Source organism: Colossoma macropomum, unplaced genomic scaffold (genome assembly GCF_904425465.1).
Source record: "Colossoma macropomum unplaced genomic scaffold, Colossoma_macropomum, whole genome shotgun sequence".
NCBI lineage: Eukaryota > Metazoa > Chordata > Actinopteri > Characiformes > Serrasalmidae > Colossoma > Colossoma macropomum.
Genome location: NW_023494807.1, coordinates 18,185,356 through 18,209,948, shown reverse-complemented (window position 1 = coordinate 18,209,948; position 24,593 = coordinate 18,185,356). Strand labels below are relative to the sequence as shown.

General features: G+C 39.8%; 1 protein-coding gene across 2 annotated transcripts in view; it reads right to left on the bottom strand.

The window, feature by feature from the left end:
• gna11b (guanine nucleotide binding protein (G protein), alpha 11b (Gq class)) overlaps positions 1-24,087 on the bottom strand; it is a 52,270-nt gene extending 28,183 nt beyond the window's left edge. Inside the window, exon 1 of one of the 2 annotated variants that reach the window (XM_036555806.1) lies at positions 23,627-24,087. In XM_036555806.1, coding sequence (XP_036411699.1) covers positions 23,627-23,762 — 136 coding nt within the window. In that variant the 5' untranslated portion in view covers positions 23,763-24,087. The remainder of the gene's footprint in view (positions 1-23,626) is intronic. The other variant, XM_036555805.1, reaches the window with a different exon arrangement.
• Positions 24,088-24,593: the final 506 nt, after the last annotated feature.

Below are 24,593 nucleotides of genomic sequence, written 5' to 3'. Positions count from 1 at the left end.
CGCAAGCCCAGTGTTAGCGCTATTATCAGTTGTTATGATCAGTTACCGGTGTGAGGTGCTGTGCACAAAGTATAATTCATGATACTAATGTTAAAAGCAACGAAAAAGGTCCACATCCTACGTTTTGCCAGGGATTTAATTGTTCCCCTAAGGGCCACTTAATATTTTAGTGGATTTTTGTAACAGTGCCTTTAAAACTGATATATCAATGAGCTCTGTTCTGATCGGCTGCCCTGTATTGTGCCTGATTCAAACAGCAGCTCAGGATGCAAAAGTTTGAACATCCCCAGTCTAATATCATGTTTTGCTGATTTTCTAAGTGAAAATATTCTCTAACAGGGAACAAACTTAAATATACCACTTTTTTGCAATAAAAATAAAAAATCTTATAAAAAAAAAATTATATTAAATATGCCATAACATTTGCAGAGGCCATTTTTTTTTTTTTAACCCAATATGTTAAATTTAGTAAAGAAACGGTGTCTTTTTATTTGAGTGTTCTCTTTAGAGGATGCGTCCTTCTTTGCACTTCAGCAAAACCTATAATTTAATCAGAGAGGCACAAACATTTGCACACGACTGTATGTAAATGCCTTGGTTTTTGTGACATCAATCCAAAACGGCCACTGTTGTAGCATAGTATCCACTCATGTAGTGTTTGGACTGGGGAATGATTTGTATGGTTTAAAATTTTAGGAATGTTTACATATAGCAACAAACTTTATTTAAAAAAACAAAACAAAATAAAAAGACAAAAAAAAACAAAACAAACAAAAGTGGTTTTCTATCATATGGGCCCATTATATATATATATAAACTGAGCATGCGTATTCTCTTTTCCTGGGCTTTGATCTTGCATAACATCACACTGACCTGATTCCATGACTGTATTAGCCTAGTTTTAGCCTTGACCTCTCCTTGATGCCCTCAGAATAACAGAGATCATTACTGAGCCTTGATAGAATCTGTCCAGCTACTAAGCAAGTAATGCTATCAAATGCAGTAATACATTATTTTTGAGCGATGTCAGTATCTGTCTAACCAAAATAACACCATGCCTCCCAGCCAAAACAGAAAGTCTTTTTCCACTGGGTCTAAATCAGCAAGTTTTGTATTTGTTTTGGATTTTTTGTTGTCAAGTAATAACGGGACAATGAAAGAAGTAATTACACTGTGTGTTTGCCCATGGCAAGGTCCATACACATAATCCCAGCATTGCTGCATGAAACACCATCAGTTAAAGCACTCCATCCTTTTTTAGAGTGTGAAGACACCTCACCCGATGGAAACTGAAAATATTAATGCTTTTCTCTTCAAAAAGAAAACTTGGCATAATGCCATGCACTTCATTTCGTTAACATGATCACTTAGATTTTTCAAGATTTGAGACATGTGACCACCAACACACAAAGACTACGTGCGTTCCTGTCCAGTGTTAGCATCTTGCACAAATATTCCGATTTATGATGCTAATGAGTATCATAAGTTGCTTCATGGAAAAATCAATTGATTACTGTGGCTGGGGAATTCCTGAATGATTCCCTTTTTCCCCTCTAGCGCAATGTGAATGAAAAAGCCCCTGTGACAAAGTTTAGCCTAATTCCTAGAAAACTCCTCCAATGGGGCAACACTGAAGTCAGAGCCGTTACTTGGCCAGAGAACCAGCACCACAACATCAAGGGATTTATCAAAGGGCCCAGGTCTGTTTTAAGTACCAATAACAGCCATAATTCATTCACATGGCCATTTTCCAACCCCTCTTTAGCCCTTAGAATTAAACAGGCTGTTTTTGTTACTGTGTCTTTAAGATCATTGTAAGATACATGAGCTCTGTTCTGATTGGCTGCCCTGTGTTTTGCCTTCATGTAAAAAGCACATAGAGGTGAAACACTCTTTAGAACTTCAGTATGAATGGACAGAGTTAAACCACTGTAAGCTGAATAGGTGGATTTATGTAAATGAGTTGGTTTTCATGACATCGCAAAAAAATTAAATAGGCTGTTCTTGCAGTATAGTTTCCACAGAAAAAGGTTCCAAATTCCAACAGAATTTAGTTTTTTCAAGATATGGGCCCTTTAAATCGAAACAATGAGATATACAACTGCTGTGTGCTATAGATTTGAACTAGAAACATCTGATGTATTTACACTGTAAACTGACTAGACCAGACAGGGTAAAGGCTCTCACCAAATGGGCCCTACCACATTACGCCTTAGCAAGTACAGCAAGTGATTCTTCGCTTGATTTGAAATTTCTGCGCCTTCACTGAGGTAATAAGTACAGCAGAACTTGAAAGATTTGCCTCAACCTAAATCTTTGTTGTTTTTATATACTCTATGTCCACAAGTTTGTAGACACTGGCTTATTCAGTGTTTCTTCTGAAATCAAAGTATTAATAGAAAGTTTGTCCCTTTTTGCTGCAGTAACAGCCTCTACACTTCTGGGAAGGCTTTATGCCAGATGTTGGAACATAGCTGTGAGAATCTGATTGCAGGCACAAGAGCATTACTAAGGTCAGGTACTGATGTTGGATGATTAGTTCTGGATCATAAACGCCACTCTAACTCATCCCAAAAGTATTGAATAGAGGTCCATGCTATGGGAAACTCCAGTCTATTCTAGAACTGGGCATGGTGACCTTCCTCCCAGCTTTAATGACCTTAAAACAGTTTTTAATCTGCCACTCTGGAGTTACGCATGTTGCAGCATAGTCCAACTGAAGTCCACGAGGCGAGCATGAGAACAACAAATTATGTTAAGTTTATCCAGAATAAAAACTTTTGGAATGTGCTTGAATGGAATTTTGGATAGCTGATTTTTTTTTTTTGAATTATGTTTATCGATGATCTGATGTCCATTATTGTTGCTTCAAACTAACAAAGCTATACTACGTAAGTTTTGGGGATTTGGAGACCTCTCTGGAGAAAAATGTAATTGCATGCATCATGCAGAAGAACATTTGGTAATATTGGTAGTGCTGCAGAATCCCTTCCCTGGTGAAACTGATGGCTGCAAGCATGTTGAAAGAGAACTCAGTCAAATCTTGGTGAAGGACGTGTCTTTTGAGGATACAAATGAATTATCTTCACATCATACCTTCATTGTACCAATATAACGTTGGTTTTGCATTTCAGATCTTCTTTTTGAGCCTGCGAATGTGATGTTAATATGTAAGGATGTGTGACTTGGTCCAAAAACCTGTGTGTAACATAAGCAACTGTAGTTGTTACTTTCAGTCAGTCTACAGCATGCTACAATAAATGAAGAGTTTATTTATTTAATCATTTTAATGTTTTTTTTATATAAACCATGTCTTTTCTATTGTGCAGTCCAGGTGATAAACTGCAGTTGGGTTGTTTTGATTAGGTAAAAGTAATTTAGGAAAAAAAATACAAGGAACTTACAAAATTAAACTTTCTTGACTTTTTTTTTTAAATTAAATTTTGTTTTCTGGCAAAAGTAGATAACTCCAAGGGTCATTTTTCAATGTTTCATGTTTCAAGAGGTAAACAAAGCCATGCAAATGATACAAGTTTCTTTAAAGTGCAATATTTAACATTCTTTAACATAAAACAAGTAGGTAAAGTGCTGAAAATTGCAACAAAAACAGCCCATTAAAGGGCAATATCAGATCGTACCTCGGAAATCCTAAAGCTTAATCGGAAATTGCTCACTGCTCCCTATATAGTGCACTATGTGAGTTACAAAATTTTAGCTTTTACATCCAAATACTGCACTTTACGCCCAGTATGGAACTGTACACACATGGCCAAATTCAAAGTGTTTTTGTTAGACAGACTGTGCACTGTTTAGATGCAGAAGCCATTATTTTAAGACGTACATACAGTACATTGAAGTGAAAAAAGAGCCATTTGAGTGTCCGCCTAAAAGAGTTTGCAGCAGTGTTCCTAACCCAAATACTGTGTGAAGATTCGCTAAAGGGATTTATCAGGTTCTGCTTGAGAACAGTGCTGGCATTCGATCGTTTCTGCTGTAAAACGTGAACTTGCAATGTCTTAACACTGGACAATACAGGCTTTTGTGACAAAACATATTTATGGTTCAGAATGCACTTTGTGTTAAGAATAACTCACAACAGTCAGCTTGTTTTTTAAAGGATGGCATTTATCGTTTTTTGCAAATGAACTCTTCAAATATACTTTGTTTTGTCACCCGACAAAGGAAAAAAAAACAAACAAAACAGAACAAAACACACACACACACACACACACACACACACACACACACACACACACACACACACACTCAAAGTCTATTAAAAGGGGATTTCCGTGTTCAAACTCTTTCGCTCTGCTGGAGAAGTTTCATCTGACTGGAACAACAGGTCTTAAAAATCCCATAAACCATTCAGACCACAGCTGAATGCTCATGCACTGGAAATGAAAGAAAGAAAGAGAGAAACCACTGATCACAAATATTTGCTAAGCATTCAAAAAAAAAAGAAAAGAAAAGAAACAGAAAGCATACAGACATTCAGTTGTGCAAAGTGGCAATCCTTTCTTCAGTTGTCATAGCAACATTCCCCCTTCTTCTGTTTGTTTTATGGAGGATGTTAAATATGAATTTGATTTCCTTCTCTCCCTCTCCCTGTCTGTCTTTCTCTCTCGTTCGCTCTCTCTCTAGGTGCATGGACTAGATATTTTATGAATGAACAACAAGACAGATTACTGTCTGTGGGAAAGGAGAAAAATCCCTAATGGCCTTGGTAACACATAAAAGACAAGCTTCTTTAGAAATAACGAGCTAAAAAATGGCTTGTACTTCAAACTTTCGCAGCCTGAAGAAAAAAAAGTATAGAAAAACATAGCACTCGTTTTAAGTCCTTGAAATACTGTAGACAGTAAAGACTAAACTTTTTTTTTCACAAACCTCTCTCCTGATAGAACAGAGAATGTTGTTCTATGGTGTTAGTTTTCCACAGTAATTTCAGTATGTAAGCCCAAAAACTTGCAGGGCAGTTTTATTGCTGCAAAAACAGTCTTTTCTTTGTCTACATGTTATTGTTCCGTTCAAGCATTTTATGCCATTTTGCTATATTTATCCTATTATGCTATAATATATTTTGCACAATATCTCTGCTTTGCCCTTTTTATATACATTTTAGATAAACATAAAGAAATATAACATAAAAAATACAACAGAATTTCTTTCAGATATTTAGCTCTTCTACAGGAAGTTCAATTTTCAAAGTACAAGAGTTGCAATTTCTATTACAGTCAATGTGGATACATTTCAAGTTTTAAGTAACTTAATTACACTGAGCTTGTGAACTGCTTTTAGATGCATTTGACTAATCATAAGGAACTAAACTGTGACTGCACAACCACTGGCAGGCTGGCACACTGTATTAAGTGTTCGAGCCTCAAGCCAGAAAAAGTGTATGCTGGTCTTCTTAGCCACAAAAAAAGGCCCTTAGCTCAGTTCATAGAAAACATCTTATAAATAAAAGAAATTACTAGAAATTAAATAAATGAAGGGTGGCCTTTGACTTTCCGTGTGTGTGTGTGTGTGTGTGTATAGATATATAGATATACAACAACTATGTAGATTAATACATTAATACATTTCTTGTTTCAGGACAACTCCACAGACCTGCCTCTCTCCTCAGACTTCTCCTTCTGTCTGTCTTTCCTCATGCAGCAGCCAAACCCCTCACCAGATGAGTTGAGTAAAAGGAATAGAATTATTCAAATGTCTGATTTATTTCGCGTGACCCTGTCACAAGATTAACCCCCGCCCCCCCTTCCAGCTGCCTCCTGCTTTTCCTTCAGTGCTCTTTCTTTAACTTTACGAAACAGGATTGACAGCGTCTCTCTCTCTCTCTCTCCCTCTCTCTCTCTCTCTCTCTCCAATTCCCTCTGAAATACTGAACTGTTTAAATGCAACTCTTAATAAAGCTTTCCTATACCAAAAATTCAGGGTATTCATAACTCGCATATTTCTCCATTCTATTTTTTGACACGACCTAGAAATAGGAGGGCAGCTATTATAGTATGTGCCGGGTGCAGCGCATGTCCTATCACTCACGCTTAATTTTTCCCTTCTTCTGCACAACGAAAGCAGGAGAAGGGAAAAACCAATTTTCCAAAAAAAAAAGACCAAAAGGATGATACATTCAGCCTCTTCTGTCTTTGATAAAGAGGTCTGTCAACAGGAGTGGGTTTAGACGGAAGCACTGAGGAGAGGGGAAATGGAGGCTTTGTGGAGGAACTGCAGATCTAGATCTAGGAGCAAAAAGTTGCACATATGTGCCCCATCAGAAATTTAGGAAATCACCCCAGGCTACTTCTCAGAATGTGCTCCCTCTCTCCTTTCCAACAGAGTTCCAATACGTGGCATTATATTACAAAAGCCACAACAGGGATGATGGTAGGGCTGGCCAACCTCACAATATTTACTGCTATGGTGACAAATTATTCCACAATATGCTTTTCTGAGCATACTGCATAAAGTAGCACACTGACCAACTGCATGTTACATCACAAAGAGAGCATAAGTAGCCTAGTTTAATCGGATTTAGAGTAGTGCAACGTGTCATCACTAGGTCTTTTTTGCCTTTGCAACGTATCAGATGTCACAAATTTCTTAAAGTATTGTGATGTTGTATTTTTGCCATATCAGCTATACCATTTTCCTGTCTCTATGACTGGGCCCCTAAATATGGCAAAAAGGGCAAACACAGGACACTTCAGACTGATTGTGGTGTAATGTGTAATATGTGGCAAGATATTACATATTATTAAAAAAGGCAGAGTTTCAAGACCATCTTGGACCCCTAAACACAACAAAAAAGGACAAAATTGGACTGCAAAAGAACAAGAATCTAGGTGAAACAATCTCTAAACTCACTGCAATCAGTTGCCAATTATCATTAATCCCAATGATCATTTAGGATATCGACCCCCATGGACCATTTTGTGACAGTAAGAGTTCAAAGAAGACAGAGGGGGAAAAAAAAGAACAACCTCAATATTACAAAAAGGTCAGAAAAAAGCAAGTGAATTCGCACAGAGAAAGTAGTTTGCGTTGCCCTCATGAAATGTAGGATACGGCAGCGCCTCGGGCACGAGCCCTGCACGAGTGGCCTCCATAGTGACAGAGAGTAGCAGCAGTGGAAAGCGTGGGCCAGAAAAATCACTCCAATCTAGGCTACTACTGTCCCTCAAGTCCTGCTGGAGTCTCGAGCAGAGAGCAGGCTGGAACGACACTGCTGTGCGTGAGGGGGGGTAAAGAGGCCACAATGTTTGTGTGCGTGTGTGTACAGGCTCCCACATACACACACACGCAAGCTCAGACATACACTGAGCACCACGTGGGCGGACGATGCTTAAAATCTGTGTTGTTGCCGTAGTGACGGGCCTACAACCCCCCTTCCTTAGTGTGTCAGCTTCTGTACAGCTGAGGCACCTTACTGGGGGCAGAGAGAGAGAGAGAGAGAGAGAGAGAGAGAGAGAGAGAGAGAGAGAGTGTGAGAGAGTGTGAGAGAGAGAGAGAGGTGATCTTAAACGATGCAGTAATACAATTACAGGGAAATGCATGGGCCAAAATCCACACTCAAGCCTTGTTTTCCACAGAGCATCTGCTTTCCTGCTTTTTGAAAAAGGCTACGCAGCCCACACACTGCCACCTGACAAACACTGAACACGCAGCCACTTAAAACATAGTCTGATTACCTCATTCACACAGAGTAGTGGTCAGTTACGCTTTCTAACACTACACATAACTCTGAACCATGTGAGCTCTAAGCACGCTTGACGTTTACACTGAGCTGCCTCTTAAACACATGAAAATCAGCCAGACTCAAATTTGCATTGAGGTCTAACCTCACTAAACTGCTTGAGGTTGCCATATCAGATAAACTACACCATGGATTTGCATGAGCCACACTTGTAAAAGAAGATGACAATGAAATAATTCAATGTCACCAAATGTTCTTGATTTCAAGTCATATATATTGTGCACAGTGTCACCAAATGAGAAATAATTAGGTTTAAGTTAAGCTAAATTACTCTTTGACTGATTTCAGTGGTTCCCCTAGATTGTTTTAGGCCAGATAGTCTCTTCAAGCCAGCAGTGTTGTCAGAACAAATCATGTGCGATCAAACTTTACAGGTCATACTAGGCCAAAAAATTACTTGCATCTATTTCTCCAGCAATGTATAAGAACAGTGATAACAGTTTCTTAAACTGACATTAAACACTGCTTGGACTGTTAAGTCTATAACAAAGCCCAAATAGATTAGCATTTGACTATTAGGGCTTGAAGAATGCTAAAGGAAAGTGATTGCTTGTATCTGCAAACATCCAATCCATTGCTGGTTTTCGCATCATAAAATGGCAAAGATGATACACAATGCTTGAGTTTTTCTTTTATTAATACCATATTTCAATAAAACCAATATATGAATTTGGAATTCTGTGATAAAAGCGTACTTTAGCTAGATGCTAGTGCCTCTTTACTGGCAAGCAAATGTTAGCTTGTCAGTTACATTTCAATATCTGCATGTCATCATTTCAAAACACTGCATTTTACAACAGAAATCTGTCATTCTGCTGTCTCACTACGCACAGTCAGGGAGCAGCATAGTGTCGCCAACAGAGCAATGGCCACCTGGGAAGGTGGAAGTTTGCATACTTTGCCCAAGGTCACAACCAGGAAGTACTCAGTCAGTCCTGGGATTTGAACCTGTGACCCATCTCTCTTACGATTAGGATGAGGTGTTTAAAAACTCCAGCAGCACTGCTGTGTCTGATCCACTCATACCAGCACAACACACAGTAACACACCACCACCACGTCAGTGTTACTGCAGTGCTGAGAATGATCCACCACCCAAATAGTACCTGCTCTGTGAGGGTCCATGGGGGTCCTGACCACTGAAGAACAGGGTAAATGGGGGCTAACAAAGTATGCAGAGAAACAGATGGACTACAGTCTGTAATTGTAGAACTACAAAGTGCACCTATATAGTAAGTGGAGCTGATAAAATGGATAATGAGCATAGAAACAAGGAGGTGGTCATAACGTTATGCCTGATCGGTGTATATACACACACACACACACACACTCACACACACACACACACACACACACACAAAATATCTGGTCCCACAAACCCATGGTAGTGGTTCTCCCCACTGATGGAGGAAAGTGGATATTTCTGTCATTGCACACTACAGAATCACACTCTTGCTCCTAGCAGACCATAAGCTGTTTTACCGGAAATCAGTTAGAAGTTTTTGTGCAGGATGGTATAACTGAATGCCATGACACTTTTACAAGGCGTACAAAATTCAATAACCTGGCACCTTGGAATATTGTAAATTCTTCTAAAAACAACAGCAATTTGCCGTCTCATTATTTCTCACACTTTGAGAAGATTTCAAAAGGTTCTCAGCACTGCGCTTCAAAAACAATGGTGTGTTCTCAGTTCTCTGGTTTTAAACGTACAGACAGTAAAACGTCAGGTCAAACTGTGGCCTAGTGATGTATCTCCATTTCTGAAACATTTACTTTTTACTCCTCTGTTTAGCTCCCTTACCGAGAATATCCCTTTTTTAAAGCAGCTCAGAGTGCCCTAGGCACTGAAGCTTTAGAGGCTTCACACTTACACAAGAACACAGGAGTAGATGGCACCAGCCTGGAGAGGACCTGCTTCTTCTACAAGGTAACACACTTGCACAAGCACACTTGTTATGTGAAAGTCTCACGCCTGTACTGACATAGCCTACTTACATCATCCACAAATATGTAGGTCTACATTCTTATTTTGCTAGGGTTGAGCAATATTTATTAGGGAAGCACAAATATAATTATAGTGGGCCAATGCCAAAATCCTACATTTTTCATGTATATATCTGCTAATGCTGATACGTAAACATTTATAAAATGCAGAAAGTTAAATACAGAATACATCTATCTGGACTACCGTTACAAACAAATATAACTTATTTCTGTACAGTTACAAATGGAGTAACAAGAAATAAAATGCAGACACTCCAGCGTAGAAGCCCAGCATCACCTGAACGTTTTGCTCGTCCAGAGTGCAATAAACACTTCATCAAATATGAGTTTTTAAAAACGGTCAAATCTAAAAATCTGTCTGTTGCCAATATGATTCGGATATTATTACGCATCCTTAACATTCATTTTTTTCAGAACTACAGATAGGCTTGATTTAAATATTTTGCCAGTTGATAAAAAAAGGTGATGCAAACAAACTCTAACCACAAAAAAGTTCATTGGCTTCAGGCCAATACAGATGGTGCTAAGGCTGAATGATTATTTTTATACTGAAATAGCAATTTTAAGGAGTCCAATTTTCAAATCGCAAGAGGTGAAATTTCATTATGGCCTACATTATCAACAGCATTGTCTTGACAACCTCGGAAATTTGACCTGATAACCTAAAGCTTGTGACCCACCCAGATGAGTTAGATCAATCAGAGGTAACCAAACACCAATTTTGTGTGAGATCACAACCACAACTAACTGGCAGCCGGGTACACTTCATTCAGCGGCCAAACCTCAAGGTTGAAAGGTGGATTTTGTGGTCTTCTTGGCTAAAAACACAGGCCTGAACCTTAATTTATAGAAAATAATCACAATTTAAATTCTTGTCAGAGAAACTACAATTAGATATTTTCCCCATTTCATTCAGCCATAGGTGCTAAATAATTGCCTGAAAGGCTAAATGATGGTCAAATGTGTTGTGCATCTTTGACAAAAACATCCTCTTCTCTGTGACAACTAAACATTTGTTTTTCTATTAATTTCATGACTGCTTGCATGTTTAGTATCTCAGACTTTCACGTTTGCTTTCCCAAATACTTGAGTAATGGGTGCTTATATCTGACTCTCTGTTGGTGCAGTTACCAAGCTAGCCTACTCACTAACCATAAACAGTAACAACACAAAAGTGAACAAAATCTATAAATAAAATACGCTCACTTGAGTATAATGCAGATGTATAGCAAAAAAGTGTGAATAACTGGCATGGTTGGTGGCAGTGAGATGACTTGTGAGCAGCTGTGTTTAGCCAGGGGTCTAACGTAGCAATCTGCAAGGTGGCTAACACGTCTACCATAAACAGCAAAAACACAAAAGTGAACATAATTATATGAAAGACTTACAGACTTGCCTTAACATTTGACATGGACTGATGCAGTGGCATGTACTGTGCTCTGACGAGTCAACCTTTCAGGTGTTTTTGGAAATAGTGCACACCATACTGTCTGGGCCACAGGAATAAAGGACCATCCATATTGTTACTAGCATAAAGTTCAAAAGCCAGGGTTTGTCATGGTATGGGGGGGCAGGGGGATTATTAGTGGGTAACTTGTAAATCTGTGAAGTCACCACTGACACTGAACACATTTTGGAGCACCATACTCTGCCGTCTAGACAACATCCTTTTCAAAGACACCCATGCTTGTTTCTTATATTAATAAAAACAATGAAATTCATAAAGTAAAGCATAAAATGATGTGTTTTAGTTAGGGATGCATCAATATCATTTGTTTCAGACCGAGTACGAGTACGTAATACCATCTCCAATACCATAATTAATTACGTACTTAATTAAGGAGTTGTTAGTGTGAATGAGTGCAATGTACCTTAATGATGAAATGATTAAAATCTAGCCGATTTTCCATGACACACATTAGCCACCTTGGATAGAGTAGTGTTGCAGTAAAAAGTAGTGGGTTTTGTTCCATGTCAGAAAAGCACCTCTGTACAGTTGTAAGTATTAGTAGTAAGTAGTAGTTTTGCTCTCCACTCTTCATGTGCTACTGTGCTACAGGAGCTGCACACTGAAATATACACAGTAGGACAATATGGTCTCTCTACAGCCTATATAAGTTAAAAAAAAACAACAACAAAAAAAAACACAAAACAAAAACAAAAAAAACGTGTTAACATTTACACCTCGTAATTCTATTCAGGCAAACAGAGTCTTCTTTTTCGCCTTGTTTTGCTAGGCCACGTCTCCACCTGCATTGTGGAAGCGGCTATGATTGTGTCTGTGTGTCCGGTGTATGCCTGGCAGGTATATGCTAAGGTGGCATTTTTAAAATGGCCAGTGAATTAGTGTCCAACCACCACAGGGTTAGAAACACTTCTCTGTGTGAACAGAACCTCGTTCGCTGCCAGCTTGAGTCACCGAGTTTGACAATAAGCACAGCAGTGTAAACTCTGCTTACATCACACAGTATCTGATATTAGTATCTGGGCATTTTTTATGAGGTTGATTATGAGTAAATGAGCATAGTATCAGGCCAATACCTGTTTTTTGGAAGTATTTTATTTTGATACAGGTCTAACAGAATTCACTAAATCACTGCTTTCTGTGTTTATCAGATTTCACATACTGTCCCAACTTTTTTGGAATTGTGTTTCTGGGTCATGGATATACATTAATCTATGAACCACCTTTAGAATTTTAACCTGTCTTACTAGATTTCATATTATATCCAATTCTACTTTTTTAGCATTTAAAAGATATACTCAATCAATGTTATTACAGACCAGTCTCACTTTGACTCATAAAAACAACAAAACTTAAACATGTAATGATATATCAGAAAGATAAAGCAATTAATGATACAGTAAATAAAACTATTTTGCTACTAATGGGCTTAATAACTATGAAAATCATGATTCCAATATTCCTTCTGGTCTCCCTCACTATGGTCAGCTCATCTTGTCTGCACTAAGCTCCAGTTAAGGACTTAAACTAGGTCTAGATGTGGCTGGTACCTTTCAACTAGCACTCTATCATTGATTACAATACTGTTTGACAATCAAATAAACTTCTCTCAGTAAAATATGGCATTCTCCAAAGGCAAGTGCTTCAAACCTGACCCCATAATCCTTCTTTAATATACAGCTGCATTTAACTTTTGAGAAGACTCCACAACCACATAAATGCCTGCATGTCTGTTTAAAAAGGTTATATAATAGACCCAGAGAACATTTTATAGTTGCATATAACTTTTTACTTCAGAAATGTCCATCACCACCCTCCCCCCCCCATCCCGTAAGAATCAGATTCATCACTCTGGGCGCCTTGTAGCTTGTAGTAGCTAATGCCAGAGGCGTCTCAGAGGAATGCAGTGTTAAGGAGTGATGATTTGTCGAGTGTAAGCGCATGGCTCCCATTTGTCTGTATCAACAAGCATCAAACTGATAAAGCGTTCGCTGTGAGTGACTGAAGGACACACTGCCCTGGGAGACACATACAACAGAGCGCTGACACAGGAAATACTAAATACAAACGGCCAAAAACAATTACAGTGATGAAAAAAAAAGATGTTTCATAATACAGAATACAGCCTACATGCTAAACTGAGCAAGTGAAAAGCATATAGTAACATAGTAACAGAGGGAGTTACTAGGCTAGATCTAGGGCTGCACAATTTGGAAAATATAATTGCAATATAATAAAAACACCATGATGAAACAAGGTTAAAGATTGGGATTTTTGACCAAAACTGGTCAACCAAACATCTGTCCAGCATTGTTCAGGAGGATGCTTGCAGCATTGCAATGAAAAAACAGTGGTGGGTTATTAAATTTGAATATCACAGAATTTTATGACAGCAATACTGAAAAAGGCAACAGTTTAATGTGCTGTCCAAACAAAATCTCACAAATGCTGGGTAAAATAGTGCTGTAAGAGTTGGTACCGGGCCTTGGACCAATAATTTTTATATTGTAAAATATAACTAATTTAAATAAGTATCGGTATTACGCGAATAACTGTTCTTTTCGTTCGGTTTCACATCACATGCTTTTTCTTTGTATATTCATTGTAATCTATGGTTAGTTTAAAAATGTATATGATCTAACATATTCCACTTAATTATAGGCTACACAAACAGAACATCAGCTAAGTAGCTAGCTACGTACATACATACATACATACTTTAAACTAGGAGTGGGTGATATGGAAATAACAGGACATCACAATACTTAGACATTTTCACAATACACCACATGTATCACAATATGTTGAAAGACAAAGTGTTAGTATTCTCACATTTAAAAACTGCTACTGCAATGATTATAACTCCACATTTCACATACTGCACTCAATCTAGTTAATATTGTGCCCAACAATAACAAAAGTGATCACAATAAACTGTCGTCATATTGCGCACCCCTACTCTGAATGCTGACTGGAAAGACTATAATGTAGAATGCAAAGATGGTTGAGGTATATGCAAAAACTACATTAAAGCAAAACTCCAGTACATGAAATCTATTCTCTGATAGAGAGTAAAATGGACAAGCTTGTCTAGTAGAAGGGTGCCAACATTCCAGTTTGGCAATATTTTTGTTTCCAATCAAATGAAAGTGTTACACACCATCTGTGTAGACAACAGTTATCATTATAAATTAAGTGATATTAAAAGCTAGCCCAGTTGGTAATTATATTAAGATCAGAGAAAATAATACAGGCTAAGGCTCTGCATCGCTCACTTGTGATAATTCTGCTGACAATAATCGTGTCTGTCTAAATCTGAATTTAGATATCCAAGCTTAGTTATAAATGTTAATATGTTTGTGGGTATTTGAAAGAGAGAAACTCAAAATCTGCAACAGTACTACGACTAGGTGTTTTGCTGTGCTGGAAGTCCAACACTTGCTACCAGTGACACGGTAAGAACCAGCATTCTGTGTCATCTCTGATATGCAGAGGGGGAAAAGAAGCCGCAGCTCCTGCCCAAAAACCTCCACACTAAAATCTTCCCCAACGTTCAGCTCTTTTATGGCCTAGTTTGTATTAAAAAATGGATTTGTTAAATGTGTCAAGGATATGGAGAGGCAGAAAAGGGAAGAGTGCAAGTGTGCAACATGGCTGCCGAGTGGAGCCATCTGAGGCCCTGGATGTAAAATTAGCAACACGGTTACCATGCTGAGCTTCATCAAATCATTGTTTTTAACTCTTCCTTTTTGCTCTCTTGCCGGTGAACTCAAATTACACAACTGAGGTCACTAGACATGGTAGCTCCTCTGGGGGTGGGTGGGGGGTAGCACCTGAGCAGCTGTACCAACCTGTCAGAGAACACCTGTGATTTGCAGAGTGGGCTCCTTAACCCTCTGTCCGCTAAAATTACTTTTGCCTTTACAATTCTATTTAAATGTAATTATATAAGCACAGTTACATAACAAATTGCATCTACATCCTGTGTCTACATCCTGTATTGGAATATGGACACCTGACTTTTTTCCAGTTTGTTTTGTTAATTAAAAATGACAAAACATGATAAACACGTATAGAATGTTTTCTTCCTGTAGACACAACAGTAAGTTTTCATCAAATTCATAAAATATCCCCTCTTCTACTTACAAAAATGATATGGATTCAAATTTCTGAATCTACGCTTTCAACACAACTTCTCCAGTGACAGTCATTCAAAGTCTTAGAATGATCTGGGCATTAGGTGCTGGACCTACACTAGGGCAAAGGGGTTGCACTTAACCAGACAGCACAGTCACAGACAGGAGAAAAACAAAGAAGTAGGGAGGACAGGGAGAGGAAGAGACAGGAGGAAGAAGACAGATGAAAGTGAAATGTTGAGATAAAAAAGGGAACAAAAAGTAGGGAAAAGAACAAAGACAGACAATGAGACAAAAGAAATAAAAGAGATAGAGAGAGAGTGAGAAAGAGAGGTTCATCTATCCCTGCAGGTCTTATTTTTTGTAAGGCTGTAGAGTGGCACCTGTTCTATTTATACAGCCACAGGGGGAGCAGGCAGCCCAAGCCGGGTCATTCAGCCACCTTGAAGCATTCCATCAAGGAGAACAGAGAATGTGTGTCACAGACACAGAGAGATGAAGAGACGCACAAACAGAGAGAAACAGAGTGAAAGAGAGAGAACTCTTCCGCTCTACATCCCATAAAAATGCGTACAACTTCACTACAGACCAAATGTTTATAAGCAACACAAACTGTAAACATGACATTTTTGTCAAGAGATGATGGAGCATCATACACTACAGAATACAGTATCCAGACACATCTTCCAATTAGTGAATTCAGCTACTGCACCCATTGCTGACACAGGCATTCAATTGTGCATACACTGCATGTATTATCGCAGTGCATTGCCAATAAAATGAGTGCAGTCGCACTTGAGCCTAAGGCCACCATGCTCAATGCCAAATGTCTGCTAAAGGGGTATAAAGCCCTGGGGTGTGAAAGTAAATTCTCACAGCAATGTACCAACATCATGTGTACAGCCTTCTCAAAAGAGTAGAGGGGAAAAAAACCCTATTAATACTCTTCATTTCAGAAGAACCAATGGATGAGGAAGCGTCTACAAACTTTTAGACATATACAGACATGTATGTTTATGAACATGTAACTAAGGTTTTAAATTACATGTCTGCAGAGGATCCAATTAACTGATGCTTTTGTTTGTTTCACTCCTGGTGATTCTCTTGCAGCGAGTTTTATTGCAGCTCTAATCAGATTTATCTGATTCCTCACATTCAGATGCTCCTGAAGGCTTGATGACCTGAATCAGGTGTGTTATGAGCTTGTAAAGTAGGGATGCGCAACTCTGATCCTGGAGGGCCAGTGTCCAGTACAGTTTGGTGGCTTTTGTGCTCAAGCAGACCTGATTTGACTCATCTGTTAATTGCCAGGTTTAATGGGTATGTTTGAGCAGGAGAATTACCAAACTGTGCTGGACAATGGCCCTCCAGGACTGGAGCTGTGCATCCCCGCTGTAAAGGATTAAAAAAAAATGGTTAATTTGAGCAAACTGACTTAATTCTGAAATAGTTCTGAAACTTTATGGTGAAAAACAAACAAAAAAACCTAAAAGTGGGCAACACGGTATTCAGTGCTGCAGTGAGACAGAGACAAAAACATACTGCTCCAGTATCTCACATTTGATCTGGTGCATCTGTAGGGAGCGAGCAGCAGGAATTTGGCCCACGACCTCACAACTTCCATCTCCTCCTCTTTGTTCATATTCCTCCATCTGTCTCCACATAACTCCATTTAGCTTTAGGCACAAACCTTCTGTCCCAAAGTTCACACTTGCAGTGTGGTGTACTTGTATGCACGTTCATGTGCATTCCTGCAAATATCCAAATGTGTCCCATTTGTCAAATACGCAAAAGCAGAGTGCACAAGACCACACTAAACACTTTCTTTCTCTGCACACATACTTGCTCTAGGACACTAGAGCAAGTATGCGTGCATGTGTAAGAGCATGGCAACCCCAGGTGGTAATACTGTCTACAGGTGATATGTACCAAGGATGGACCGATTTGGAGTTTTTGGGCTGATGATGTAGAAGCACGTTAGTTATATATATTTTTTTACATTCACTGCAAGTTTTGCGTTTTTCACTCGTAAAAAGTTCAAGGTTGTGATACTCATGTATCATCTAGAATCCCAAGTTTACTAGTTTACCAGTAAATATGACTTGTTCAGCCGTTTGAGCAACACTTATGAGCTTGTTAGGTCTGGGACAGTGAGGAAATGGCTGGCAGAGATTTCACTGAAACCCTAGGTAGCTCGGATAGTGCAGATTACCTGGATAAATTAGTTCTCAGTAATGGTGAGAAATTACAGAGAACCAGGGTTGGGAAGGCTACTTTAAAATGTATTCTACTACAGATCACTGAATACCTGTTAAAAAAATTGTAACCGTAACCTAATCCAAAGGGTTACTATATTAAATTAATGCAATCTGATTACTTTCCGTTACTTTTGGATTACTTGTCTTTAATCAAAGATGTTTAATTAAATAAAGAGAAAAATCATTTTTAACAAGAATTTAACATACATCAAACACAAAAACTGCTGGTCGTGATCGTTAAGCACCTGTGGGCGGCCACTGTGCTGTCCACTGTAGGTGGTAATGCCTTCTATGATGTATTCCCGTTACACACGTGACACTGTGGATCGAGGAATGTTAAACGCCCGCACAACTTCGAAAATGGAATGGCCCATCTGTCTGGCACCCACTATCATGCCTCGTCAAACTCCGATAATTCACGTTACCTTGCCATGAGCATGCTGACCAGTGTTCAACCTCACTCACAAGATAACACTTCACAACTTATACAGGTGTGGGCGCTCCCAAGCCATCTCCTGAGGTAATGCCACTCCATAATCAATTTACATACTGCTATCCCATGACTTTTGGCACTTCAGTGTATCTGCCAATGCAGACACACAAACATTTATAAAATGAAATTGGGACTAGATCCATTTGGATTAGTATTACAGAGAAATGTGACATTTATTTCTGAAAGGTTACAAACACAGTAAAATGAATAAGATAATGCAGAGAATTCAGCACAGTGGTCCAATATCACAAACATTCTGCTTTTTCTGGAGTACAATAAATACATCATCAAATATCATCAAATATCTGAATTATCAGTCAAATGTAAACATATGTCTAAAGCTGTGGCAAATGTCTGCTGATATGGATATGATTCTAAAATCATTGTGCATCCTTATTATTAGTTGCAATAACTAAACAAATGATTTTCTCCCTTCATTTGCAATGTATCATTCAAACTATATAACACAGAAAGAAGTATATATTTGTTACATGGCAGCAAGAGACAAGGCTAGCTTAAACTATCAGAAGGGGATCTAATGCATCAATAAAAGCAGCAATAAAAAGGATATACTTTCATTAAACCTTTAATGATTATACAATCGGCATGCGTCCAAAAGAGTGACAAGTGTAAAAATAATAGCAGATCCTACTCGATTAAAAATAGTACTAACAACCATATAACCAAGGTTATCCACACTAAATCTGACTATGTGAGGCAAATGTCTGCTGATATGGATATGATTCTGAAATCATTGTGCATCCTTGCTTCTTCTGTCAGAGGCTATTCGAAAAGAATCTGTTTCAAACAGCAGGTGAGTTTGTAACTCATTCACAGGAAACCAGCAGAGAGAGCAGTGATGGGGGACACTCCTTTGGCACTAGATCAGGCCAGTGGCATAGCTGTCAAAAGCAGGCCATCACAGCAGTGCAGTCATGACCACATTGCCTTATTTGATCATAACGGATGTAGGAGGTGAACTGCATGAGCCCTGAGCTCTGATTCCCATTAGGCTCCACAGTCAGCAAGCTACAATCGAAAACAATCTCCACAGGCCCATTACAGGGCACACACCTGACGCAAACAGCGCCTGAGTGTTTCGTCACCTCCTCAATGAAAAGTCCAAAGTCCAGAAACCTTGTTTGCACTGTCAACGGTGACCGTCTTAAGGCTTTGAAGTGGGAGGTGCTGGCGGAACTCGCCCTTTTTCTGCTGATCTGCAAACAGCTGAACTTTTTTTCCATCATTGGTGCAAGTTAAGGTTTGGCTGCCTAATTGCTGATCCTAGGTTAGGGCAAAAGAAAAAAGGACTGTCCAAACCCACTTGAATGAACATAACATGGACACATATTTCAGAACTGAAAGTGAAAGTGTCTTTGGATGGCAGGGTCCCTCCTGAAAGTATTACTGAACCACCAAACTACACTCCGAACACACTTAATCTTCAGTAGGTTGGCAACTGCCAGGAACTGCATGCCAACTCCACCAAGCTGCCTGCAAAATTCATTCAAAAAAACAAAGAGCCAAGCTGTTTTTTTTAAACATAAACACAGCTAAATGATAAGTGGTTGTTGTTCATGAAGTGTGTCAAACACTGACTAAATTTCAGTTATGTGGACCATCATAATTTGTGTGTAAACTATTGGTAGATATGCAAAAACTGTTCCTAGAACTGAGGTGCCTACTTGCTTCGTCTACATCCTAATAAATAAAGCTGGAAGTTGGCAACAGCATCAGCACTAAAACCCTAAACCCATCTTGACCCTTTGGAATGCAAGTGTGTCACTCATAAAATAGATACCAATCTAAATGTGAGGATCACACAACATATTTATTAACTGCTACCACAATACTGGCCTTTACATTTGTGATATATTGTGCGCTGTAAGAATTCTGGCGAGGATCACAGTTCCAGATGAGCGCTTATAGGTGTTCGGACGGATCAAGGCATTCATGTCATTCAACAGATGTAAATAATTTTAGTAAAAATAATGCAGGACCATTTTTAACCATGCCATATTAATTTTTTACCAACATTTTTGATGAAGCTTGCAAAGGATAAAGGCCTTTGTTTCCTTTTGACTGATGAGATCTCTGCCACGTGATAGCAGAATCAAGCCTTCATCAGATCTCACCCAAACAGGGAATATTTCATTTCAAAGAAAACATGCAGACTGGGCTATGTTTTGACCAAGTACAGTCAATGGTAAGGTTCGTCAAGCCAGGCTCCTCCACAGCCTGATAAGGCCTTGGGAGCGGGCCGAGGGCAGTGGCAAGATTCTTTGCTCTAGGGAAAGGCGCGGAGTGATGGGCATGGAGGGCAGTGAGGCGGGCAGAAATGAACGCTGTTGGCAGCAAGTCAAGCCCCCACTCTGCTAAAGCATGGGAGAACTGGTCACAGTAATCCCCACTTATATTGGGGCAAAGTAAAAGACAGCGAGGCACAGCTTAAAATGATGCAATTTATACAATTTTGCTTTTAGCCCAAATGTTGTCAATCAGCCAACATAGGTTTGATTATTGCTTCTTTATATTGCTGGAGCTATGAGTCTAATGTATCTAACAAGTAATGAAAGCTAATATCACCATATGGCATACACTTGTCTACAAAAAATAGACAAAAGGTACATTGGACAGCTAAACACAATAGCAGGTGACATTTTGAAGCCTGAATTTTTGCCCAAACATCTGTCCATCTTTTTAGAGGACAGAGTGATGCAATTAAAGTCCCCATCTCATAAAGTCCTAACATTCTACATTCATAGTGGGCCCATGCAAACCATTTTTGTGTGTTAATGCTAACTTTGTTGCTTCTTTTAAAATTGACCTTATAAAGAAATAAAACTACACAACTTTTACAATTTAAAGAAAAAATAAACTTTTGAACCATCACATGAAGTTGCGCAACAGCATTCGCAGAATTTAAACACACCAGATTTTAGGTGACATTTCCAAGTACCTCAAAATCTTCTGTGTGGGACTGTGTGGATGCCAAAATGAACCAGTATATCACACTGCACACTAAGAATGAAAACGCATGATCAATACTTTGTGTTCCCTTCTGACTGACAACGCATGCTATTATGCAATGTTACCAAACTGTCACCGGGGATTGATGCCAGTCAAAGGACAGACCGACGCATGCAGATTGTCCCACATCTGGGATAACATTTCTAGAGACGGAAATATTTGGCAAAAAACAACTGACTAGCAAAACAACTCAACTATCTGCACCAATTACACTGCTGCCTATTCTGGATATACAAACCTAATTTTGACTAATCAGCATCTACTGGGCCATCGTCGTGTAGTGCACAGTTGGATGAATAGCTATTTACTCATCACAATTTAGTCAAGACTTAAAAAGGTTTTGACTGAAAAGATGTTCGCTTATTAAGTGGAAGATGTAGGCCAATGTCTCTTACGTAACCCTCAAACAGGTACAGGTCAGCTAATTCTGGCTGATGATGTAGTGATAATTCTCATACCAGTTCGCTATTCTGCTTGGTGAGGGACAGTACTGGACTAGTGCAGCACAGCTGTGGAGTCTACCTTGGAAGCAAAGACTTGTTTCACAAAGCCTATTAAGGATGTGGATAATCCAGACTAGCAGAGACTTATCCAGGGTTATGCTGACAGTTTTAACTCATTTAGGATTGGCTATTAGTAGGATGGCTGAGCACCAACCAGCTTTCTTTCTCATTACTGCTTGGTTGAGCTGAGGAAGGGAATGGAAAAAGAAATGCTACGGTTAATGAAGGAGAGAAAAAAAAGAAAACAATTACTAAAAATAAGAAATGTACTTATTAGTTAATACTTAATAGAACTTAAAAAACAAGATTAAGTAATGGAAACATAACCTACTACATGAATAGATCCACAAACATTATATGACCATAAAGAGTTTTTCTTAATAACTTAACATTTACACTGCTTACATAACCAGATGCACTTGACAGTCCACAAAAGGGCCATTTCCCTGTATATCTAGTATTAAGCAGTTGGCCACATCTCCCATTTCTGTCTTTTGCCCTCTTCTTTCTCATTCTCCATCTAGGCACTTATTACCAAACATCGATTCCTATTTTAATGTACCAAGCTTTGTGGTTGGGAGCGGAAAGGAGGTCCTGCTAATAGGAAATGAATGCAGAGTGTGTCCGTGTCAGATATCACTAACAAACTCACCAAGTCATAGAACAAATACATCCGGCTCTTGAGACAAACCTCCTAGGCTTGATAAAGCACCCATTTTTCTTTCCTTAAGGATATCCAGAGCAGGGTGTACAGTCCGCTCTTACGCCTACTGCTGTATCACCAGGCTTGGCCATCATTTTAAAATAATGCAGTCTATTAAGACGCAGTATGGAAGTGAGTGATGATGACGACCTCAAATTGTCTAGTGTGCTGGTGTGGACTGCAGCCATAGCCTAAATCTGACAAACATAAACGATACCTGTCACTCATCACTGACAGAATGGTGTGAACACCCATAGGATGTGAATGTTATCAAATATTTGAGGTTTGATTAAATAATTCTGAGGAACTAAATTACTTGTACTGCATCACACAGAGAAAAAGCATGATCATTAAACGAAACCTGAATAAATAACTTGGCAACTAATAGGAGGGTAATATGTGAAAGCGCTAATGTTAATCACGACACAAAAGAAAGCAGTTTTAACTCTGCAAGTTACCAAAACACTAGCTTGGGTGACTCCAGCGCAAATCCACCCTGAAGTGCACGCACAGCCAAAGATCTCTCCACTGATCCTTCGCCTTTGTACAATCCCTGCCTACTGCAGGCAATAAAATGCATTAAAATCACAGCTGTACAACACATAAGGCCTACAGTTTTCCGATACAGAAACGGAGAGAAAAAACGCTAGACGATTAAGATTATTTTTGACAATAACTTGGAGATAATTTAGAAGATCTACAGACGGCATGTTGGCTGGGAATCGTCGTCCGCATTAATGTGCTCAGCTAGCTTGATAGCCTTTGCCCAGCTGCTGAAAAAAAAACAATATGCTTTCAAGACCTAGGCTACGTTAGCATTCCAGCAAGACTGTCAGTTCTTTGTAATACTGGCTACCATTTCTCCGACACCAGCCAAGACATAAACAGCGAATACACTACGATATAAATCTCTATCTAATAAGTTCATTCAGATTTCTGTGTTGTCTCAACTCACGGCCCTCTCTGTTTCGGCCCACAAATGCTAGCTAGCTACCTTGCTAGGGGTTAGCACGATGGCTACTCGCTAAATTAATCTGGACACAGACGTCGAGTTAGCAAACTAGCCGTATAAAACATGACATTAGAGCATAACCATTAGCTGTCTGCATAACCAGGTCACAAGAGCAAGTCTGGCTGTGGAAAATGTCAGCTTTGCTAGGGTTTCATTGATTTGGGCGCAAAGCCTTAAGCGCGTTACAGCAGCAGCTAGCGGTTAAACCTGGGTCAAACCTGTTGGGTGGCTAAAACGTTAACATGTTAACGACGGACCCACCGAGAAGGAGCAGCTTTAATTCCCTCCTCGCGTCTCGCTTGTCTCGGCGAAGTTGCTTGTCGATCTCGGCGTTGATCCGTTTCGACTCCTTCGCCTCTTCGCTCAGGCAGCAAGCCATCATAGAGTCTAAAGTCATCCCCCCTACTTTTGGAGCCCGGCCTCGTCGGGACTGGCCGCGGATCTTCGGAATATGGTCGTGGGAAAACCAACAGAAAATCCTCAATCCCTGTTGAAAATAGTAGGGGCAAAAAGAGGCGAATTGGAGGAAACTGGAAGGGAGATGGGGGAGGAGGAGGGGGGCTGGTGGTGGGGAGCCAGGCGATCAAGTAGTCCCCTCTCACCGGGAAAGGTCTCCGTCCTCGGCCGCTAGGATCTCGGATCACTGTCGCGGAGGAAACGGAGCGGCTGAAGGAGGAGGGGAAGCGGCGTGGAAGCGGAGGCGGCGGCGGCGGTGAAGAAGAAGAAGGAGGAGGAGGAGGAGGAGGAGGTGGTGGTGGTGGTGGAGGAGGAGGAGGAGGAGGCCCTGAGCCTTCACTGGCTGCGCCGTCTGGGAGCCTTGGTTTCTTGCGAATGATAGAAAAATCCAGGGCAGAAAAATTATCCTGCTGTACGTGTGACACTCCCCCAGCGGCTCGACTCGCTCGCCGTCTTCAGTGCTTCACTAGTAGCGCCCGGGAAAGCGGGGCAGCAGGCTGGACAGACAGGCGCGACATCCGTGAGCGCTTCGATTTCGCCAGCCCCCTCTCTCTCTCTTTCTCTCCACCCTGCTAATGGTGAAACGATGACCTGCAAAAGGAAAAAAACAGTGACTGCAGCGCCTGATCAGCGAACAAAGACTCGATCCTTAGTCCACCACATGAATTAGCACAATTAGAAACGAGTCAGGTCCGAATGCACACAGAGGCTTTGGAAGAAATAGATAAAGGACAGCCTATTACAATTATGCTACATTCAGCACATGACAGCT